A 23,436-nucleotide genomic window follows, 5' to 3' on the forward strand; every position below is an offset into this window, starting at 1 on the left:
CCTTTTCTAAATTTAATTCTATAATGATGAAAAAAAAAATCTCATTTAAATTTCATGATATACTTTCATCATGAAATTACACATCTAAAAACACAACAGCTTTTAGTTTATGAGATTCGTTTCATCAACGATTTATTACATGTCGGTTCTGGGACATGATAAGAAAATATTCTGCTTCAATCCTAGGTTAGTATGAAATGTCCCAGAACCGGCATTTTCCTACTACTATCGTGCGTTGATGGAGAAAAGCTTACTTAAAATTAATAATAGATAAATTTTAAATCAAATTTAAATATTCCATTATTGAATGAACTAAAAAACAGAATGAAAATTGTCGCTTAACTACGATAAAAATTTATAAAGTATTTCTTTTTTAGAATTTCTATAGAATTTCTATAAACTTCTGGAATTCTGTAGGAGTCTTAAGAATAATGCTCTAATATCTACAAAGAATTCGTTTACACCTTTGAAGCATTAAACTTTTTTGTTTTGGGAGCAGCATTATTTCTAATGCTTTTCCCAGGGGAAAAAGTTTCAGACTCTTTTTTCCATTTTTGCCAGGGTTTAAAAGTTAAAACCCAGGTATATGAGATTTATTTTTCTTCTTGTTTTCAAGTTCACCACTCCATTATTGCACCATTAAGTAGCGATTGCATAACATTTCAAAAGATAAATGCAACGATTGATGAGAAGGCTAAACAGTTTATTTTTCAAAAGAACAAGAAATTGAAAGGTCTGAACAGGGAGGCTGTGGTGAGCAGCAGATAAGAGGAATAAAATATCAAGTGTTTTGTCAAATGTTAAATTAACTTATGATCCAAAGCAGCAACTTTAGTTTAGACCCTTAATCCTTTTTAGGTTCTTGTTTGCTTTCTTGTGCTTTATTCAACCGACAGTTACTTTTTTTAGAGACAGTTGCTTAGTGGACTTACAAAGTTTGGATTCTATTTTGCACTCATTGGATAAAGGCCAAAAAGAAATAAAGTATGACGAAATAATTAACTTAACGTAATAAATCTTTTATTTATATTTATTCAAGTCTTTTTTCATATATTCCAACCATAAATATGCTATTCACTTGTTTCACACTCAGAAGGAGGTTCAATACCTAAAACCGCAGACAGAAAACGGTTCCGTCTGATTTTGATCAGATGTTGTTATCGTCAAACAGGAAGACCAATTGATCCTCTATGAGACTTAGAATACTTAACTGAGATTTAACCAAACGCGAAAAGAATGATTTTTTTAAATGGAGATTCAGTTTGCCTGTAGTGATCTTTTCTCAGCTGACCTTATTCCACAAAAAAAAAGCAAAAAAAAATGTTGATATTTTTTTGTGAAATTGGGTCAGCCGAGCTTGAAGAATTACTACCGACAAACTGAATCTCCATTAAAAAGCAAGTCACAGATTGGTTCCATTAATTTAATCCATGAGCTATTTGTGGTAAAAGAAAACATTGCAGTTAATTTCCAAGGTCAAGGTCAACTTACTAAAGTTAAAGACGTGGAAAGCTTTTCTTGGAAAATATAAAACGCGCGAATACGATATTCTCATATGAGAGTTAGTTTAAGTGATAAAAAGATTTATGATGCAAAACGCCATTCCAGGTACCTTTTTTTTGCACTCTTATACGACTTCATTCTAAAAAACGCAGCAGATGTTAGCGACAAGTAAGGTTTCATTCAGAACACAGAAAACTTTATCAGAATTTGGAGTTTTTAATTCTCAAAAGTTTGCACAGAACTTTCAACAGTTTTGTTGAACTTCGCTCTTTTTTTTTTCTAACCTTGATTTAGAATGTGAAAGTGAAAGTGAAAGATTTAGAAGTAAAAGTTTTCCAGCGAATAGGCCCTAATCAAACAGCCGACCATTTCCAGTAAACTGAAGACTAACGCTGAAAGTAATAAAGAGTTATGTCTGGAATACAATGTACAGTTCCAGGACTACTTTCTAATTAATTGTCTTAAGTTTCTGACAAACTTCAATTTTTTCACATCTGCCTAGGAGATTTTCATGGTGTACTCGCTCTGTTCATGTCACAGGTTTGACAGTTGTCAACTATTTCTTACTTAAATATTTACTTGATGAGTTTAAGGAATTTAGCTTTCTTACAATCACAAAAGACATCCTACTGTCTTTTTGAGCTATTAAGGTAAATTTCTCAAGTGAACATACAATACGTTTTTGCTCATATTCGTAGCCAACTAAGGACAACTTGTTTCATTATAGAAAATATCATTGTTAAAAGTATATTTCCCGGGCCCTCCATAACATTATTTCCCGGGCCCTCCATAACATTATTTCTACAGCATTATTCACACATAGTGTATTTCATATTTATATTTCATATTTATATTTCACAAGTTTTACTGACATTTATAAATGTCAGTAAAACTTGTGAAATATAAATATGAAATATAAATATGAAATACAAAAATTTGAAATAAGGAAAAAACTTTCAAAAAATTTTTATGTTAAAGCTTTTCGTTTTTATAATTTCTTCTTACTTTTGAAGGAGATCACAGCTCCCTCGATCCTCTCTAAAAAGTAAAGACGTTATTTAATGTTAGATCTTCAGTGTTTGTCAAGAACAGAGACAGGTTACTAGCTTCAAACGTTAAAAGTAAACTCATCAAAAAATTGTCAAAGATCTAATTAGTTAAAAATCGAATCAATTTTTTTTTCTTTCTGACCGGATGTTGAACTGGAAAATTTTTGATGTGAATTAGGGTCTCATTCAATTTAATTGCTTGAACTTTTTAATCGAACCTTCTACACTATCCTTGGACTTTAAATCCTTGGACTGTGAATGGTCATCAACTTTTTAATGTAAAATTACTCACCCTGTCCACATAAGCTTCAATTCAATAATTTGCATTTGCAACAAATTCCTGTTCATTATGACATTGTAAAGTGAAACTCCAAAAGAAGAAAATCTATGATTTGGTTGAATTTAAATCTTAATTGCTTTTTTAGATTCTTTTAAAAATTTATTGGGGTACACTAGAACACCATAATGAACTTTGAATTTCAATCGAAAATTCAACTAATGAAGGTGTTACTCCTATAAAAAATATAGAAATTCGACTAAAAATTGACTACCAAAGTTAAGCTAATCTTTGCACGATCAGACAATAATGAAATGTGAACCCACAAAAAGGTTTTCTCGGGAAAGTGTTTTCTCTCAAGAAGTATTTTTCTGAATCCTCACCAGTATTCTTTGAAAAAGAGAACTCCGTTTTTTTAGAACAAGAGAAAACGTTGCATATGAAAAAACATTTGTTTAAATCTCTAACGACGAAATTAAAAGTGAAAGTTTGCGAGTTGAGAGTTGAAACAACTGCCATGAAAAAAGCGGTTTTGTTTACTTTGTAAGCCTTTAAAAGTTGGCTGCATATAATATTTTTCACTCTCCTCAGGAATATAGGTCACAAAAAGGTATTTTTTTAAACTTTCAAATGTTAAATGACTTTATTTAACTGGGATTGTTCATAATAAATTCATAATCAATATAATTAACATTTTTATTCATCATTAAGATTATTAACATTCGTATTCTTTATTTCATGAGATACGACAAGGAAATTTTTTTAATAACATGCCAATTTTTGAAACCTATTTTCCAAGTAGTGAAAAAAGTATCACGATATAAAGAAATCATGCTCCAATAATAATATGGTCTGGGAAAAAAGTTGACTTGTGAAGATTTCTTAAACTTGATATGTAATATTTTAGAATAAGTTCTTGCAAAGCAGTTCAAATACAATTCAACTCAAAAATGAAAATTCACCTAAGCCATGCAGTTTTTGCTGTTTTAATGGTTGCAATATTAGCGTACAGAAAACCACCTTGTAAGAATGTTTCATATTTTGGTATAAACTAAAGTAAATTTTGTCGATATTTTTTGATTTTGTTTTAAGGAGTTGTTAGTAAATGTAAATAAATACTTTAATTTGTTACAGGTAATTTTGATTTTGTTCCATGTGGAGGTGTATGTAGAAGTTTGACTAATGAGCGTTGCTGTAACGGAGTTCCTAAGCCAAATTCAGTTTACGGAGAATGTGGAAGCACGTGTTACAAGTTTGGAGATGAAATCTGTTGTGATAATAAAACTCCAAGACCAGCTTCACAATGGCAGATATGTGGCGGAGTTTGCAAGAATGTGGCATCGTGCTAGTTTAAGTGGTTTTATAAACGTTTAAATATATTTAAACATAAAAACCTTGGGAGTATGAAATATTTAGATTATTTGATTTTCCTTCTGAAAGCTATGACAGCGCTTTTTAAGAATATTAGCAAATGAGACTTGATATCCCCTCATAACCTTATTTGGTTCGATAAATATTTTTGTATCTTCTGTTAATGAACTCATTTATTAAATAAGTCAAATACAAATGATTAAAATTTCTCAAAGATCTAGAGATAAATACTTTTGCATCTTCTGTTAGTGAACTCAGTTGATTTGTTAAATAAGTCAAATAAAAATGATTAAAATTTCTCAAAGATCAGGGGATAAGTGTTTGAAGTGAGTTTTTAGTAAACATTGGTGAAAAAAATTGATAATCTGAGAAATGTAATAAAATTCTTTAAACACAGCGCGTTGAAAAAAAAAGATCAAAAGAATTTTAATCCAATTGAAATTTTAATCCCGTAAAAACCTTCTTTTAATTGCCAAACTGCAAAAATTGAAATCAGCTTTGATTGTCCGTGGTCAGGTTGTCCGAGAGAAAAGTTTCAAAAGGTTTACTCCATATAAAACAATCAAAACAACAGCATTTAAATTTTTGTTTATTTATCTATTTATTTATTTTTTGCATTTCGCAATATTAAAAATTATCTTTTTAGGCAAACTGTATTAATCATTCCTATTTATATCGCCAGAAAGAAAAAGTCAATTTTTTCCAAAAAATATTTACTAACTTAATATATTTGGTGATCTTTTTTTAAAACTATAATCGTATACACTCATCACGCATTTTTCTATCTTCAATTTGCTAGCAATGAGCGTCAAAAATTGCTTAAGAATGTGGATACTCTGCAACAGTTGGTTAAGAAGAACTCTGCTTTCTGTGTCTTTTGAATTGTAGACACACAGCATGTGTCCGCATGCTTTGAAAGCTCTCTCAAGCATGACTATACACTGAAGATTGATCAGCTCAAACGCTTTCTTTCTTGCTCACTCTAATACAACAGCCACTCCTAAATTTCATGCCATTTTCTACCGCCTCAACGATTTCATCGAAATCTACAAAGATGTTTTTGACAAACACAGTGAGCAAACCAAAGAGACCCTTCTTCACAATTTTCACTCTCACTGGGAGAGGTTCAAGTGATCAGTGAGCTACCCAGAAGCATACTTTGTTTTGATATTCTGTAAATTTAGACGCTTTTTGTTCATGATTGAATAGCCTTGAGGAATATATATATAACATATGAATATAACATATTCATCGTCTCAAATAAAAGAACACTTGCTTTTTTTCCAATATTAAAATTTGAAACAGCATCATAAGCTCCTAACTCCAACTGTGTTAATGAAACATACTTTATTTTGGGTATGTGTTGCCATATCATCCTATCAAAACAACTGAGAGTGGAAGGCCAGTGCCTGTTTTTTAGGTAAATTGTTAGTTATTTTCAGTTATTACTGAATAATTACTAGTTATTTTCAGCTGACGAGGCTACATGAAGTAATGTTGCAAGTATGACATTTTTCACGCATTGAATAAATTATTCTATTATTTACATCAAAGCTTTTTTACCAAAGTATGTCTTTGAAGTGTAGAATTCAATCTTTTCGTCGCAGTTAGGGTACCAAGTATATAACATTGAGCTCAATCCTTTTTTCTTAGAAAAACGTTCTAAAAGATTTAAAATAAAATTAGAGACATTTTTTACAACAATTGATAAATCAAATAATATATAAAGCTTCCATGCCAACAATACGGTAACCAACAGATTTGTTTCATTTTGCTGTGTCTCAATTTAAAAAATTTTTTTTTTTTTTAAGAAAAAGAAAAAGTTTAACGAAGTGTTAGAAGAAAGACTGCCATTTTCAGCACTAATAAAGGAACTACTGGGAAAGTTGAATCATTTGGCAAATTTCTGGTATATCTATTTCCATGAAATCTTCTTGATTTGTTACTTTTAGCACATTGTTTTACTATCTGCATGACTTATGTTTAAAAAGTTTATTCAATAAAAAAAAATTGTAATAGAATAGCTTACAATTCTTATTAAAAACTCGTTGCTATGTGCGTTGGTAAGCAGACCAAATGACGAAGGAAATGCTGGATATCTCAAGAAATAAATCAAGCAAAAAATTTAAAAACATGAAATTTTTTATCAGATAAAAATGTCTACAAATTTGAAGTTGCAAAGCATCACTGAGATTCAAATGAAGTTAAATTGTAAGTAAAGCTTTATAAAAACAGGTTTTGAAGTTCAAACACCATTTCTCTCAAATATTCTCAACTCAACTTGAAAGCTCCTCGAATGTCTACGTTCTATTACAGGTAACTTAGTTTAAAAGCAATACCTGAACAATAACTATGATCAATAATAACTATGATAGCCCTATAACTATGATAACTATGATAGCCCTATAACTATGATAATTATGACAGCCCTATAACTATGATAACTATGACAGCCCTATAACTATGATAACTATGATAGCCCTATAACTATGATAATTATGATAGCCCTATAACTATGATAACTATGACAGCCCTATAACTATGATAACTATGATAGCCCTATAACTATGATAATTATGATAGCCCTATAACTATGATAATTATGATAGCCCTATAACTATGATAATTATGACAGCCCTGTAACTATGATAACTATGATAGCCCTATAACTATGATAATTATGATAGCCCTATAACTATGATAATTATGACAGCCCTATAACTATGATAACTATGATAGCCCTATAACTATGATAACTATGACAGCCCAATTGCTTTTGAAACTTTTCCAGTTCTTGAAAGAAAACTGAAAAAATTGAATCCAAATGTCAAGAGCTTTCCCAAGAAAATCCTGGAAAATTCCAAATACAGGTCGCACAAATTGCAAAATTATAAGAAAATAAAATCAGATACGGTTGTCCGAGAGAAAAAATTAGTTTTCAAAAACATTCCAAATTTACAGCACACATAAAAATTCTTCATAGCAAAACTTGTTCTCCCTTCAATAGTCACAAAAAGAGAAAATGAAAGAAACTCAGCTCAGATTGCTTGTTACTGAAAATTGATTTAGAATTAACAAATCTCCGAAAGACATTCTTCATTTCACAGATACTTGCTGTTGAAATTGATGACACGTCGCCATAGTCTGGGTAGCTCACTGATCACTTGAACCTCTCCCAGTGAGAGTGAAAATTGTGAAGGCGGGTCTCTTTGGTTTGCTCACTGTGTTTGTCAAAAACATCTTTGTAGATTTCGATGAAATCGTTGAGGTGGTAGAAACTGGCATGAAATTTAGGAGTGGCTGTTGTATTAGAGTGAGCAAGAAAGAAAGCGTTTGAGCTGATCAATCTTCAGTGATCTTTTTTTTTCAACGCGCTGTGTTTAAAGAATTTTATTACATTTCGCAGATTCTCGATTTTTTTCACCAATGTCTACTAAAAACTCATTTCAAACACTTAGCCCTTGATCTTTGAGAAATTTTAATCATTTGTATTTGACTTATTTAATAAATGAGTTCATTAACAGAAGATACAAAAATATTTATCGAACCAAATAAGGTTATGAGGGGATATCAAGTCTCATTTGCTAATATTCTTAAAAAGCGCTGTCATAGCTTTCAGAAGGAAAATCAAATAATCTAAATATTTCATACTCCCAAGGTTTTTATGTTTAAATATATTTAAACGTTTATAAAACCACTTAAACTAGCACGATGCCACATTCTTGCAAACTCCGCCACATATCTGCCATTGTGAAGCTGGTCTTGGAGTTTTATTATCACAACAGATTTCATCTCCAAACTTGTAACACGTGCTTCCACATTCTCCGTAAACTGAATTTGGCTTAGGAACTCCGTTACAGCAACGCTCATTAGTCAAACTTCTACATACACCTCCACATGGAACAAAATCAAAATTACCTGTAACAAATTAAAGTATTTATTTACATTTACTAACAACTCCTTAAAACAAAATCAAAAAATATCGACAAAATTTACTTTAGTTTATACCAAAATATGAAACATTCTTACAAGGTGGTTTTCTGTACGCTAATATTGCAACCATTAAAACAGCAAAAACTGCATGGCTTAGGTGAATTTTCATTTTTGAGTTGAATTGTATTTGAACTGCTTTGCAAGAACTTATTCTAAAATATTACATATCAAGTTTAAGAAATCTTCACAAGTCAACTTTTTTCCCAGACCATATTATTATTGGAGCATGATTTCTTTATATCGTGATACTTTTTTCACTACTTGGAAAATAGGTTTCAAAAATTGGCATGTTATTAAAAAAATTTCCTTGTCGTATCTCATGAAATAAAGAATACGAATGTTAATAATCTTAATGATGAATAAAAATGTTAATTATATTGATTATGAATTTATTATGAACAATCCCAGTTAAATAAAGTCATTTAACATTTGAAAGTTTAAAAAAATACCTTTTTGTGACCTATATTCCTGAGGAGAGTGAAAAATATTATATGCAGCCAACTTTTAAAGGCTTACAAAGTAAACAAAACCGCTTTTTTCATGGCAGTTGTTTCAACTCTCAACTCGCAAACTTTCACTTTTAATTTCGTCGTTAGAGATTTAAACAAATGTTTTTTCATATGCAACGTTTTCTCTTGTTCTAAAAAAACGGAGTTCTCTTTTTCAAAGAATACTGGTGAGGATTCAGAAAAATACTTCTTGAGAGAAAACACTTTCCCGAGAAAACCTTTTTGTGGGTTCACATTTCATTATTGTCTGATCGTGCAAAGATTAGCTTAACTTTGGTAGTCAATTTTTAGTCGAATTTCTATATTTTTTATAGGAGTAACACCTTCATTAGTTGAATTTTCGATTGAAATTCAAAGTTCATTATGGTGTTCTAGTGTACCCCAATAAATTTTTAAAAGAATCTAAAAAAGCAATTAAGATTTAAATTCAACCAAATCATAGATTTTCTTCTTTTGGAGTTTCACTTTACAATGTCATAATGAACAGGAATTTGTTGCAAATGCAAATTATTGAATTGAAGCTTATGTGGACAGGGTGAGTAATTTTACATTAAAAAGTTGATGACCATTCACAGTCCAAGGATTTAAAGTCCAAGGATAGTGTAGAAGGTTCGATTAAAAAGTTCAAGCAATTAAATTGAATGAGACCCTAATTCACATCAAAAATTTTCCAGTTCAACATCCGGTCAGAAAGAAAAAAAAATTGATTCGATTTTTAACTAATTAGATCTTTGACAATTTTTTGATGAGTTTACTTTTAACGTTTGAAGCTAGTAACCTGTCTCTGTTCTTGACAAACACTGAAGATCTAACATTAAATAACGTCTTTACTTTTTAGAGAGGATCGAGGGAGCTGTGATCTCCTTCAAAAGTAAGAAGAAATTATAAAAACGAAAAGCTTTAACATAAAAATTTTTTGAAAGTTTTTTCCTTATTTCAAATTTTTGTATTTCATATTTATATTTCATATTTATATTTCACAAGTTTTACTGACATTTATAAATGTCAGTAAAACTTGTGAAATATAAATATGAAATATAAATATGAAATACACTATGTGTGAATAATGCTGTAGAAATAATGTTATGGAGGGCCCGGGAAATAATGTTATGGAGGGCCCGGGAAATATACTTTTAACAATGATATTTTCTATAATGAAACAAGTTGTCCTTAGTTGGCTACGAATATGAGCAAAAACGTATTGTATGTTCACTTGAGAAATTTACCTTAATAGCTCAAAAAGACAGTAGGATGTCTTTTGTGATTGTAAGAAAGCTAAATTCCTTAAACTCATCAAGTAAATATTTAAGTAAGAAATAGTTGACAACTGTCAAACCTGTGACATGAACAGAGCGAGTACACCATGAAAATCTCCTAGGCAGATGTGAAAAAATTGAAGTTTGTCAGAAACTTAAGACAATTAATTAGAAAGTAGTCCTGGAACTGTACATTGTATTCCAGACATAACTCTTTATTACTTTCAGCGTTAGTCTTCAGTTTACTGGAAATGGTCGGCTGTTTGATTAGGGCCTATTCGCTGGAAAACTTTTACTTCTAAATCTTTCACTTTCACTTTCACATTCTAAATCAAGGTTAGAAAAAAAAAAGAGCGAAGTTCAACAAAACTGTTGAAAGTTCTGTGCAAACTTTTGAGAATTAAAAACTCCAAATTCTGATAAAGTTTTCTGTGTTCTGAATGAAACCTTACTTGTCGCTAACATCTGCTGCGTTTTTTAGAATGAAGTCGTATAAGAGTGCAAAAAAAAGGTACCTGGAATGGCGTTTTGCATCATAAATCTTTTTATCACTTAAACTAACTCTCATATGAGAATATCGTATTCGCGCGTTTTATATTTTCCAAGAAAAGCTTTCCACGTCTTTAACTTTAGTAAGTTGACCTTGACCTTGGAAATTAACTGCAATGTTTTCTTTTACCACAAATAGCTCATGGATTAAATTAATGGAACCAATCTGTGACTTGCTTTTTAATGGAGATTCAGTTTGTCGGTAGTAATTCTTCAAGCTCGGCTGACCCAATTTCACAAAAAAATATCAACATTTTTTTTTGCTTTTTTTTTGTGGAATAAGGTCAGCTGAGAAAAGATCACTACAGGCAAACTGAATCTCCATTTAAAAAAATCATTCTTTTCGCGTTTGGTTAAATCTCAGTTAAGTATTCTAAGTCTCATAGAGGATCAATTGGTCTTCCTGTTTGACGATAACAACATCTGATCAAAATCAGACGGAACCGTTTTCTGTCTGCGGTTTTAGGTATTGAACCTCCTTCTGAGTGTGAAACAAGTGAATAGCATATTTATGGTTGGAATATATGAAAAAAGACTTGAATAAATATAAATAAAAGATTTATTACGTTAAGTTAATTATTTCGTCATACTTTATTTCTTTTTGGCCTTTATCCAATGAGTGCAAAATAGAATCCAAACTTTGTAAGTCCACTAAGCAACTGTCTCTAAAAAAAGTAACTGTCGGTTGAATAAAGCACAAGAAAGCAAACAAGAACCTAAAAAGGATTAAGGGTCTAAACTAAAGTTGCTGCTTTGGATCATAAGTTAATTTAACATTTGACAAAACACTTGATATTTTATTCCTCTTATCTGCTGCTCACCACAGCCTCCCTGTTCAGACCTTTCAATTTCTTGTTCTTTTGAAAAATAAACTGTTTAGCCTTCTCATCAATCGTTGCATTTATCTTTTGAAATGTTATGCAATCGCTACTTAATGGTGCAATAATGGAGTGGTGAACTTGAAAACAAGAAGAAAAATAAATCTCATATACCTGGGTTTTAACTTTTAAACCCTGGCAAAAATGGAAAAAAGAGTCTGAAACTTTTTCCCCTGGGAAAAGCATTAGAAATAATGCTGCTCCCAAAACAAAAAAGTTTAATGCTTCAAAGGTGTAAACGAATTCTTTGTAGATATTAGAGCATTATTCTTAAGACTCCTACAGAATTCCAGAAGTTTATAGAAATTCTATAGAAATTCTAAAAAAGAAATACTTTATAAATTTTTATCGTAGTTAAGCGACAATTTTCATTCTGTTTTTTAGTTCATTCAATAATGGAATATTTAAATTTGATTTAAAATTTATCTATTATTAATTTTAAGTAAGCTTTTCTCCATCAACGCACGATAACTCAACCCATTTGAGACCATTAAAAGCGCTCATGGTCTCTTAAATGTTAAATAGTTAGATATAGGAGCTAAAAGCTATGTTTTATTTAATTGGTTAGGTTTATAATATTTCGATGGGTTAGGTATACGATATTTCGATTGACTCGGTATACGGCATTTGGTTGGTTTGGTATATAGCACTTCAATGGTTTCTTTTCATTTTTTCAAAGGAGAAAGGAAAAGTGTTTTTAAAGTCATCATGGCGGATAAATTGTTGGCGGATAAATTTTTGATTAAACTTTTAGTAAAACATTTAATGCTGTGTTTAATAGTTTAGACTGTGTTAAATCTAGTTCTACATTTTTTACTATGACTGAGGAATTTTTACAATTCTGAAAATTGTTTTTTTATTTCCTTAATTATGTCAAATTACACTACCGGTCTCTGACGTCATACCGATAATACAATTGCTTAAATCAGATTCGTGTAAACCGTGTGAATAATTTTATCAGCCGTTTTATCAGCAAATTTGTTTAACGTGTGCTGTTCGTCTCAAAAAGTCTTATCTAGCACTTTTTTTGCACACTCAGTATTCTTTTATCTTCCCACTAACATTTTCGCTAACGTAACGAGATTCTTCTTGAAAGAAACTTGTAATGATCGGGTATGGCAATTCGAAAGGCCTTCAAAATAAATTTTTCAGATTGGATGAGAACCTCGAGAAAACAATACATGTGTTGGAAATCTTTTTTTTTTCGCAATTGTTTCAAAACTATAAAAGCCGAAAGCATCTATAAAAACTATAAAAGCCAACTGAAAGTATCTGTAAAAACTGTAAAAGCCATTTATAATAAGAAAATACAAATTGTTGTCATTTTGAAGTTAATTTTTTTTCAAATGTCAAAATGAAAACCGCTTCATGTGTTTACATGAAGCGATTTTTGTTTACTTTACAAAGTAACGAACAGGTTAACTACGCTTGTTATCTATTTTAAAAATGTACCTAGTAAATATCAGTACAAGGCATGTTACATCGTGTACTGAGAAAATCTACTTTGTAAATGCTGACATGGACATGTTACGTCCTGCATTGAAACATGTGTAATCTTTGTAAAATGTTTCAGGGAAGGATACTGACACGCCGCTGACCTGCCCACATTACACATCAAAAGAATTTTACATAAAAACTGTAAAAAGGTCAAACATTTAATAGAAGAAGTTAGATGCAAAGTTTGGCTTTAATCCTGATAAACTATTTTCAACTACACTCTTCATATTAATTAGCATTTGATAATTAGTTTAAGAGTAATTCTAAAACAAAAAACAATTGAGAGATTTTTAATGGTTTTTCAGCAAATTAAGTTAGTTGTTTGCACACCTTTCTTCTATATTTTTAAGCAATAACACTGGTCAGCAAAATTTAACTCTTTTTCCGCTGTTTAAAGTTCTGCGAACTGATTTAAGCAAATTTGTGGTTGCCAATTTCAGGAATGGCTTCAGTTTTTGCCTATCACGTCAAGTTCTTTTCTATAGGCCTGGAATCTAATGATGATAATTTTTCCTCTCAAATGAAGGAAAAAGAACAGTTAAACTTCTTTTTAACTGAAAATGATTTTGTTGACAGTTGTAATGCGATTGTAGATTTTCTGGTCTGGGTTATGACAAAAAAAAACACCCGGTGTTTTTGATGGACCGAAAACCAGAAAGTAAATAATAATTTATAATTCACAAACTCCGCAAGTTACATCGAGAAAAGAGCACGGAAATCATTCGTGGATTTTGACAAAAACCTGTCGGGTTTTTCCTAAATTAGATCAAAAGCTTTATTTCCTCCACAGATTTACTCAGTTTTGGAACGTTTTTAAAGAGTCTTAAAGAATCTCATTGTTTTAAGAATCAAATTGTTTGCTTATGCTGCGTAAGCTTAAAGAATCAAGTTGTTTGCTTATGCACTGTAGCAAATATTGGCATAATCGTAACTAGAGGGCTGGTGAGGTTCATGGTAACACGAAATGGTTTAAGAAGTTATTTTTCTAGTTGCAAAACAATCTAAGTTTAAAATCTTTAAAATGTTCAGCATAATTGAGAATATAAATATATATATATATATATATATATATATATATATATATATATATATATATATATATATATATATATATATATATATGTATATATATATATATATATATATATATATATATATATATATATATATATATATATATATATATACATACTGAAATAAGTATAAAAAATAAATCTCGTGATTCATTACTCAGAAAAAATGAATTGAAATAAATATTTCTTTATCAAAAGGTATTTTGTAAAAGCAGTGGAAAATCTGCATCGCGCTGCTTATCTCACCGAAAGTCTAACCAGTTTCAATATAATGAAGACAACTAGAATTCTATTCCTTTTTTAAAGCCATCAATGGCATTGAATTGAAAACTAGGCATGCGAAACATAATTTCCTTGTGGTAAGAACTGTTCACAGGAGCTGGAAGAGTGTTTTATATTAGATGATTAAGTGAATCACCTATAGCAAACTTACTACATGCTATACCAGACAAAGTATGTGATATAATAAGTGTTATTGCATAAGTGTTATTGAGGATTCCAGCTAATAGTGAAGCAAGGTCAAAAGGTGAGGCCTTTAAACCATCTAAAATCATCAAATCATCATCAATCATCTGAAAGTTGTGTCTGAAAGAGGATTAATTTTACTTGAGTAAAATGAAAACCCAAAAAATTTCTAAGAAAAAGAAGAAAATTTTATTTTTTAAAAGTACATTTTCTTCTGCAAAAGCTTTTTTTTTTTTTTGAAATGAAGAATATAAATGTAAATACATTTGTATATTTATTGTCGTTTTTTTTTTTTTGTGTAAAACAATTTTTTTATTTCTGCAGCTAAATCAATAGCTAGTTGCAATCAATAAAACTATTTAGTACTTCAAAACCTTAAAACTCTAAAAACACATCTTCCGATGGACTTTTTTACTTTTCCAAAAGTCAAACAGAACTATTTAGTTTTAAATTAAGATTTCTTTTACAAAATCGAAAGAAAAAATCTTTACAGCCAACACCAGCGATCATATTTAGGCGACGCAAATCCCTTAAAAGGCAAAAAAAAGGCATAAAATATTTTTAAATATTTAAACGCCTGAAATCACAACTCATGTTTCGATTTCGACGTGTATTTCGTGAAACTTAATTGTTAAACCAGGTTTCTGTTTACGTTTGTTTGCTTTCGTTTCTTACTCAATTTCTATAAATGATGCTTTAGAGAGTGGGCAGCTACGTGAACAGTTTTGACATTGACACGAAGAGCCTACAGAGCCGTTTGAAGAAAGTTATGTAAGCATTTTTCTGCAATTTAAAAATCTTGCTGGTAAAATTAAATACTTTTTATGCATTTTTATTGAGGACTCTTTATTAGAATTATTTAATTTGTTCATCATTCAAAAGCTGAACAATTTTTTATTTTGTATTAATTTATTTTAAAATGTAGTACAAAAATGAAAACAATGCTATGCCTAATGTTCTTGGCTGTGCTGGTTGCTGATGCTTTTCCATTTGAAAATGTTGAGGTTTTTCCATCAGAAGCTCCACGTGAATGTAAAAAAAAGTTTTTAATTCATCATTTAGCTTTGTTATATAAATTATAATTCATTACATAAAACTTGAGAAAAAGTAATCCGTAATTGTATTGATTTTGTTATTCTTTTTATTACATTGATCTGTTTATAAATGTGTATTTTAAGCCTATATCATTTAAACTGGATTTCAAATCGTAAAAATCAGGTGGTATTCTCTATTTGTAGTCAGCAGTAAATAACGAGTATGACATTCGATTGATTACCTACTACAAACCAAAAGTTTATTTTTTAGGATTATTTAAAAAATAAACATAAATCTTATAGAAAAATATTCATTAAAATCATATATAAAAATATTCATTAAAATAGGTGAAGGGGATTATAAACCATGCGGTAGCGGTTGTTACAGCTTGACACACGAGCGATGTTGTAATGATATTCCCCTACCCAACAATGTTTACGGAGTATGCGGAAAGTCGTGCTACAAATTTGATGATGAGATCTGTTGCAACAATGACACTCCTCGTCCATCATCGACCTGGAAGATCTGTGGCGGAGTTTGCAAACAGGTCAAGCAATGTTGATATCGTTTGCGTCTAATAGTTTTCAGACCGTTTAAAATAAAAGTTTTTATATATTCAATGGCGGAGTCCGAAAAGCGATATTTTATGTTGTTTATTTTTTGTAAAAATATTTACATTAAATAAAAGTTGACGGCATCCGAATTCTTGTTCCTACTACCAGAACCATCTCCGTTATACTTTACAAAGCTCAGACATAAAAACTAAAAAATATTGTTTTTCTCTTGTGCAAAAGAAAATTTTCTCTGGGCGCAAAGTGAATATCAAAACAAATTTAAAAATTTTTTATTTCCACGGTTTTTGGTTTTAAGGTTCAAAGGAGATCTTTACAGACACCAACATAACAGCGATCCTATAGTTAAAAGCTTTTTGTCGAGTAAAATTTCTGAATTTCAAAGAGCTGACTTTCACTAAGTTTTACTCAATTTCAATATTTTTTAAAAAATTGGAAAAAAAACGCAGGATTCAGACACAAACTAATGTCCTTTTCTAGAAGATGCGACTACAGCCTCTTCCACATAAGCACTTTTGTTTTATAAGAGCAAATATATGTTAAGGTCAAGGCTGAGAGTTCCTCATAAAAATGATGAAGAAGATACAAATATAGGGGAGAGTCACCGATTATGGGCCACTTTTGTTGCAGAGTGTATAACTCACTCACTTTTGCTTAAATAGTTAACTTTTATATTGTAAACCACTTCTTACCTTCAGCTGAACATATTATATGAAGCTTGTAGTGGTTGATTTATTAATAAATATAAAATGTGTCAAAAACGTAAGTGGTCCATATTAGGGGTACTTTAAGCTTGTGCTCCAAATATGGACCATTGAGGTTCCTATTATGGACTAGTTAGAAACGGTTTGACTTGGTCATTTAAACAAATTATATACACACTAAAGATAGAATTATTAGAATAAAAATACTCAAGAGTATGTAAGCTTCTAATTTTTAACAGGTTTTTAGATGTCCTTTTTGTAAAAAAAAAAAAGTTATTAAGTTTAAGCCAGCCACCATTTATTTGATTCTAATTCTACCAGTCTCATGCACATGTATGCATACACTCAGTTTTATTTATAAAGTGTTTTACTATTTTAACATTTAGCACACACAAAAATATGAATACTGATGTGTAATAATATTTCAAAATTTATTTACAAAGTTCACAAATAAAGTCACAATCTGAAGTTCCTGCGCATTCTTCATGTGCCCATCTTTTGCAGGATCGACAGCATATCATATTTTCTATGTTACATTCTCCACACATAAAACAAAGCCATGAACTTTCATTTAAAATACTGGTACTAGTTGTTGAATTCATTTTGGGTTTCTTACTTTTCTTTACTACTTTTTCTTTAATTATTTTTGTGTTTTTGGACTTTTTAACTTTTGTTTTTGTTTTTGGACTTTCCTGTAGGAACAGCTTTTTATATGGACTTGAAGTAAGAATTTCTGACTGTTCTTTGCGACACTTCCTTTTGCCTGCACCCTTTGGGGGAAGAACAGGGACCAGTCTCTGAATTGGAGACAAAGCCCGGATGTAAAAAATTAGTGCCTCATAGTGCCCAGAGTTATTTTCAAACATGGTGTACTTCACTGTGATGGGATTACCACTATGTTCTTCACCATACATCAGCACATTCCTGTTTGCACTGTGAATCACAATTTTTGTTTTCAGAAGACAGGAGATCTGATTTATCTCCCATTCTCCCAAAAACGAGTCTGGTTTGGCAATGTGAGCAATACGCTCTTCTAACAAGTTAAAGTGAAGATGCTGGGGTTGGTCAGCATTTAAGGCATCCCCGTGCATGTCAACAGACAATATTTCCAAATTAGATATCAAATGGCTAACAAGCTGATTACGAAGTGAGTCAGCCATAGCAGTTTCCTTCAGATGAAGCAGTGGACTGACCAGCTTGCCGTTTAATCGCTGAGCTGACTGAAGATCTGGTGTTGTGCACACAACAACTGACCTAAAAAAACATTTCCCATCAGAGTAAATTGGGATGAGCAAAAAATTTTCCAGCACCTGTGGCAGAACTGTTTTGGAATGGGACGTTTTAACAGCAAGTGACACTGGGTGGGTCACATAAGTTGTTGGTTTTGGAACCATCTTATCCATTATGCCTGGAAGTGGTGGCACACCCTCCTGGTCTTGTGCTGGTCTAGTTACACATATCAATGCTGGTATCGAAGCTTCCTGGGCTTGTGCTGGTAATGTCCCTGATGTAAGTGGTGAAGACAGCATGGTCTCGCGGTCTCCTTCTTGAGAAGCGAATGATGGCGCATAATCCTGAGGTTTAAAAACATCTCGTGTGCATGGCCAAATTCCACACGATGCAAAACCATTAATTGCTGTTGACATGGTAGCAGCCTTTGCATATGCCAGATGAAAAAGATTGGCCACCTGATATGAACTCACTGAACGTCCTGGATTTAGTCTCAGCCATTTTTCCACCTCCTGGTCGTAGTAGACTTGAAGGGGTTTAAAAAAAGCTTTATCCAGAGGCTGCAGTTTGTGTGTTGTGTGAGGTGGAAGTGACAACATTATGACATTGTTGTCAATGGCAAGCTGAATGGCCTCAAGATTTTTAGTATGGGATTTGTGGCCATCTAAAATAAGTAAAACCTTATCATCTTTTGTTGGCTTCACATGACTGATGAACATTCTCATCCACTGTACGAAAAGTTCAGAATTTATCCATCCTGAATCAGAACATGTTACAATGCTGCCTTCTGGTGCACCATCTCCCAGTTCATCAGGAACCCGTTTTCTTTTGAATATAATCATTGGTGGAAAATAATGTGTTCCACCAGCATTTACGCAACAAACAACTTTTGTGTTAACACCCCTTTCTGCACTGGCTATGCTACCTATCTGTTTTTTGCCTTTTAGGCCAAGCACGCGCTGGCATTTCTTTTGCACGGTTGAAATACCAGATTCATCAATATTGTAAATGTTATTGGCCTTGAGGCAATGATCTTTTATTAAATTTTCTAGTAAATTAAAAAACCTGTCAACATCCCCTAGGTTGAAGCCGCTGGCTCGCGACATGGAAGTAGCTTCTGGTTGGCGGAGGCAGAGGTCAGTTTACCTGGTTAAAAAATTTGTAATACCACTTTTTCCCAGCTTGACCTTTATCCTTATTGAATGGGTGATTTAAACCCTTGTGTTCTGCAACTTCAAATGCCAGAGTCATTAAATCTTTCCTCGACATTCCGAAAAACATGGCCTTCAATTTTAAAACTAGGTTGTGTATTTCTAGCTCAACATCCCCAGGAAGGATAGTACTTCTGCCTAGCTTTTTAAAGCCGTTAGCAAACTTGTTAGCATTATCAAAATGCCTCTTTAGAGTTGCTTTGGGGATGCCGTATGTGGCTGCACATTTGTTCAAGCCAATATCACCATTTCTGTACGCCTCAATAGCACGTTGAAGATCATCATTAGTCCAGCAGCCCCTGATTAAAAAAAAAAGATTGAAATAAATTGTAGGACAGGACAAAATTTTAAAAATAAATTTGTCTAAATTTACCCACTACAATCTACCACTACAAATATAATACTTAATAAATATTTATCATTATTTATTATTATTAATAAGCTATTATTATTATTATTAATTTAATTTTAATCATTAGGCCTTTAGCCTATAAGTATAATAATACTATAATATTAATAATGATTCTTAATTATTTTTAGACCCTTAGCCTTATAATTATATCTTAACTTATATTATTATATAATTATCTAATTTAAATTTAATAGGTCAATTATAGTAATAGTAAATACTTAGTAGATCTATAATTACTATAATTAAATAATTATAATCTATTATAGATTCTATAGTCTGGCTATAGTCTAGTCAAATTTCAAATACTAATAATAATCAAAGATTAAAATAAAACATAAGATTAAGATAATTTAATTTATTAGTAGCCTATGATAAAATAATAACATCCAAGAGAATAAGAACTTATGTTCCCCAATATGGACTACAGTTTCCCATCTTGAACCATTGGTCCATTTTAGGGACAGCACTTGGTCCATATTGGGAGAACCACATGGGCATCTAATTTTACTAAATAAAACCAAAACAATGTCATTTGGAGCAACACGCTTGTATTTAGTAAGAAATGAAATGAAAAAGCTTTCCATTTAGCATAGAAGCATTGTCCTGGTTCATTTATTGGTAGAATGACACACAAAAAAAAGCGAATGTACTTTTAGAAAAAAATAACCAAATAAAATACTAACTTACCTTTTTGAAGTAATCTTGCTGACCGCCATCATTGAAATGCGATTTAACTGAACGGAAGTCACTCTTTAATGCTACGTTTCCAAAATTTAAAAATAAAATCGCATTTATTTGTTTCATCGGTGGTCCATAAAAGGGGACGGTCCATAATGGGCGACTCTCCCCTAACTTAAGGAGAATTGAAGACAGAATTTTTCATGATGTTTTAACAAAAACAACATTTATATAAACAAGAAAATCCGTCACTGAAAGCAAATTTTTCATTAAATTTATTAGTTCTCACAATAACTAAAGAAAACTTTTTGTTTACGTAACAAGAATCAAGGACTCCTAAAACCAAGACTACCATTTATTGAAGTACAATCTTTATTTTGGAGTCTATTTTGAAGTTTTATGTTTTGTTAAAGCTCTTTAACACTTGCTGGTTTTTTTACTACTGAAGTAAATTACATTTTACTAAAATTTTACAACACCGAGCAAATATTTAGTAAGAAAAAGATGAAGCAAATTTTACATAAGTTTAGTTATTAATTTTGTTTGTTGTTTTTATTCATTACGGTTTATTTTTGAGTTGGGAAATGTCCTTCAGTTTTTTTATGAAAAGTTTTTTTTAAACTTCGTTTTTTTTTTGTGTACTTTTTTTGAGTTGATTCAGTTTTCAATGAAATGAAAAATAAAAGTGAAGTAAATGTAAAACCAAAAAAACTTATTCTTTGTAACCTCACTCAAGTGAAACTAAAGGTGAAAAAGGCCCCAAAAAAAATGCTTTTTAAAGGAAGATCCTTCGTCTGGCATCCATGGTTTTGCTCTTTTTTTGTCTCTTTTTCGGTAAAAATTTTCAATCATTCTTGTTTTGAACGTTATACTCGCGCGTTGTTTCGCGTCGTTTTTATGGTGGCTTTGCAAATTATTTACTTATCTGCACCGGTAAATGAAGTGCAGTCTTCAAGTTGTTATTAATTGACTAAGTTGGCGCGTTAATGTTTTTAGAACCATATTTACAGGTTGGAGCAGTTAGCCGAGAGAGACATTTTTAGGTTTTGCGAGTGCATTTTAGGTTTTGCGAGTGCATTTCTTTTTGATATTGAACTTTATATCGGTTTTTTTTTTAAACCAGCGCCGTAATGCATTGTCACAACTTGCACAACAACTTGCATGTAGTAAAAGAATTTGGCTTTTAAGTGATAAATTTGATTTCCTTGAAGAGAAAATGATTTCCTGGCTCAAATATTAAAAATGTCCTCTTTCTCTTCCCAGTTATCAAAGCTGATCGACCTTTTCTCTTCCCAGTTATCGAGTGACCTTTTCTATGTAATGTACAGAGATAATCACCTTTTAACAAATCATTCAAAGAATAGCTTTTACTTATTATTATTTTTTTTTTTTTTGTTATTGATGCGATACGAATTTATAAAAAAGATTAGTTTGGTCTTTTAATTTGAATACTTTTTATCTATTAATAGATAACTACTACAATATGCGGATTCTGGCTCATTGATACTTTTCCATACTTAAGGAATTCAAGATGGTGTTGTGTTTTTAAAATGTAAAAATGTTATTAGATTTCCATCTCATTGTTAATATCATGCCGGAACCTGCAAAGAAGTATAAAACTGTATCTTTTTCGTAATTTATTCTAGACCAAAGAGTTTATCATAATCCATAAATGTAAAGCACGGTTTTAGTTTGTAGTGTCCAATGGCTAGGGTATGAATTCCGTCTTGTAAGATGTGTCTTTTGTCGTCGTTAGCGCTGAGAGCGACTTTGTTGATTTCTTCGGTGTAAATGTTATGTTCATGTGATCGGAAGACGTTCATGGTTGCAAGCTTTTCCATCTTATTCATTAAGCAGTCTTTATAATCTTGATGAGTGATGTGTTTATCAACAACTTTCTTTTTAACCCCTTTGCATCTTTTCTCTTCTTTTTCATTAAAGAGCTTATAGGAGTATAGCTTAGGACGAAGTCCAACAAACTCTTTAATTTGTTTACCAGCAGCTTCATCCTTGAACTTGCCTATAACCTTTTTATTTTTAAACCCAATATCAAATCCAAAGTTTTGAACGGCAGGATGATCTTTCGCGAATTCACTCGTGTCAAATTTAGCTTCAATATCGTTGGCAATGTCTTGATAAAAATCATCCGTTTCGATTTCGTAAAAGAGTGAGTCAGTATCGGTCATGAGTAATTTCGCGCGATCTCCGTATTTAGGTTTGATATAGTCGTAATGATGTTCAAACATGAGAATTTTGCTTATGTCTAGAACACACAATCCTAAGTAAACAGGCTTGTTGTAAAAGAGTTTTGTTCTTTTCATGTGAACCGCAGCAAGGTTTTCATCAAAAATGGTACTTCTATCATAATTAGGTTTTCTTGACAATTTTAGAACTTCTTTTCTTGTGGTAACCAGTTTAATATCAACATGTTTTAGAATATTCTCCATGGTTTTTCCAAAGACAGAGTTGTTCATAAGCTTGAAGAATTCTTTTTCAAACTCGTTTTTAGCTTTTGCTCTTAATGCGGTGTTGAGATCGATGTATTGTTTCATAAAAGGTTCTTCTTCAAAGGTGATACCACGATGAATTTTGGTAACGATCAATCCAAGTCGTTCATATAGTTTTAGGCTTTCATTGTGAATAGTATATTTTTACTTGTTGTTTAAATTAGGAACGAGCTTGTCTACTTTTCCAATAGTCATTCTTTCAGGAGCCAAAGGATAGTCGTTGTGTAAATCGTGAAGCTCTTCAGGATAGGTTAAATCGACTTCGAGAATACAAGGCATGGATTTCCAATTTAAAAGTTCATCTTCAGCCATCCATCTGAATCCTCTAACAGGAAGAGGCTTACACATAGCCCATCCATATAAATTATTAGCGTCTAAGTACTGAATGAATTTCGAAGGTTGTGAAGGATCATAATCACTCATGTATTTGTTATTGGCAGTTCCATATCGGTTTGAGATCATGCAAATTCCACCGTGTATCCCTCTTTGAACCATGAGAAGCATATCAATATCAGACAGAAGCTCTAACTGAATTCCAGTTAGTTTCAACATGGCATCCCAAGCCAAACCAGGAGAGGTGTAATACCAAGCAGGGTCAAGCTTGTAATAGTTACGACACACGTCTCTGAAATTTTCAAAGATATCGGCAAGTATCAAGACGTCAGAC

The 23,436-nt window shown here is 31.5% G+C and overlaps 3 protein-coding genes across 6 annotated transcripts; 2 read left to right on the forward strand and 1 right to left on the reverse strand.

Annotated features, from left to right (window-relative positions):
- The first annotated feature begins 1,490 nt into the window (after positions 1-1,490).
- On the forward strand, positions 1,491-4,238 carry LOC145202601 (uncharacterized). Of its 2 annotated transcripts, none has more exons than XM_090082610.1 (3): positions 1,491-1,608; positions 3,737-3,852; positions 3,964-4,238. In XM_090082610.1, exons 1-3 carry the CDS (start codon positions 1,556-1,558, stop codon positions 4,176-4,178), a joined length of 384 nt encoding a protein of 127 aa, XP_089938736.1. In that variant the 5' UTR covers positions 1,491-1,555; the 3' UTR covers positions 4,179-4,238. The 2 variants fall into 2 exon arrangements, with proteins under 2 accessions (XP_089938736.1, XP_089938737.1); XM_090082611.1 differs by lacking the exon at positions 1,491-1,608 and adding an exon at positions 3,281-3,439.
- A 3,605-nt stretch (positions 4,239-7,843) lies between these two features.
- On the reverse strand, positions 7,844-10,592 carry LOC149891305 (uncharacterized). Of its 2 annotated transcripts, none has more exons than XM_090080753.1 (3): positions 10,474-10,592; positions 8,230-8,345; positions 7,844-8,118 (listed from the first exon to the last, which is right to left on the reverse strand). In XM_090080753.1, the coding sequence occupies exons 1-3, from the start codon at positions 10,524-10,526 to the stop codon at positions 7,904-7,906; spliced, it is 384 nt and encodes a 127-aa protein (XP_089936879.1). In that variant the 5' UTR covers positions 10,527-10,592; the 3' UTR covers positions 7,844-7,903. The 2 variants fall into 2 exon arrangements, with proteins under 2 accessions (XP_089936879.1, XP_089936880.1); XM_090080754.1 differs by lacking the exon at positions 10,474-10,592 and adding an exon at positions 8,643-8,815.
- A 4,464-nt stretch (positions 10,593-15,056) lies between these two features.
- LOC149891306 (uncharacterized) lies at positions 15,057-16,152 on the forward strand. 2 transcript variants are annotated; one of them, XM_090083303.1, is made up of 3 exons: positions 15,057-15,191; positions 15,346-15,452; positions 15,803-16,152. In XM_090083303.1, the coding sequence occupies exons 2-3, from the start codon at positions 15,353-15,355 to the stop codon at positions 16,015-16,017; spliced, it is 315 nt and encodes a 104-aa protein (XP_089939429.1). In that variant the 5' UTR covers positions 15,057-15,191; positions 15,346-15,352; the 3' UTR covers positions 16,018-16,152. The 2 variants fall into 2 exon arrangements, with proteins under 2 accessions (XP_089939429.1, XP_089939430.1); XM_090083304.1 differs by having other exon boundaries at positions 15,135-15,225.
- The last annotated feature ends 7,284 nt before the right edge of the window (positions 16,153-23,436 follow it).

This window comes from Hydra viridissima, unplaced genomic scaffold (genome assembly GCF_058129835.1).
Source record: "Hydra viridissima isolate aposymbiotic clone 2 unplaced genomic scaffold, HvirCarnegie_v1 scaffold_3, whole genome shotgun sequence".
Classification (NCBI taxonomy): domain Eukaryota; kingdom Metazoa; phylum Cnidaria; class Hydrozoa; order Anthoathecata; family Hydridae; genus Hydra; species Hydra viridissima.

Coding starts and splice junctions, on each gene's coding strand:
- LOC145202601 (XM_090082610.1), top strand. CDS start 1,556: ATGAGAGTTAGTTTAAGTGATAAAAAGATTTATGATGCAAAACGCCAT. Junction 1,609..3,736: donor GATGCAAAACGCCATTCCAG/GTACCTTTTTTT, acceptor GTAATATTTTAG/AATAAGTTCTTGCAAAGCAG. Junction 3,853..3,963: donor AGCGTACAGAAAACCACCTT/GTAAGAATGTTT, acceptor AATTTGTTACAG/GTAATTTTGATTTTGTTCCA.
- LOC149891305 (XM_090080753.1), bottom strand. CDS start 10,526: ATGAGAGTTAGTTTAAGTGATAAAAAGATTTATGATGCAAAACGCCAT. Junction 8,346..10,473: donor GATGCAAAACGCCATTCCAG/GTACCTTTTTTT, acceptor GTAATATTTTAG/AATAAGTTCTTGCAAAGCAG. Junction 8,119..8,229: donor AGCGTACAGAAAACCACCTT/GTAAGAATGTTT, acceptor AATTTGTTACAG/GTAATTTTGATTTTGTTCCA.
- LOC149891306 (XM_090083303.1), top strand. CDS start 15,353: ATGAAAACAATGCTATGCCTAATGTTCTTGGCTGTGCTGGTTGCTGAT. Junction 15,453..15,802: donor ATCAGAAGCTCCACGTGAAT/GTAAAAAAAAGT, acceptor TCATTAAAATAG/GTGAAGGGGATTATAAACCA.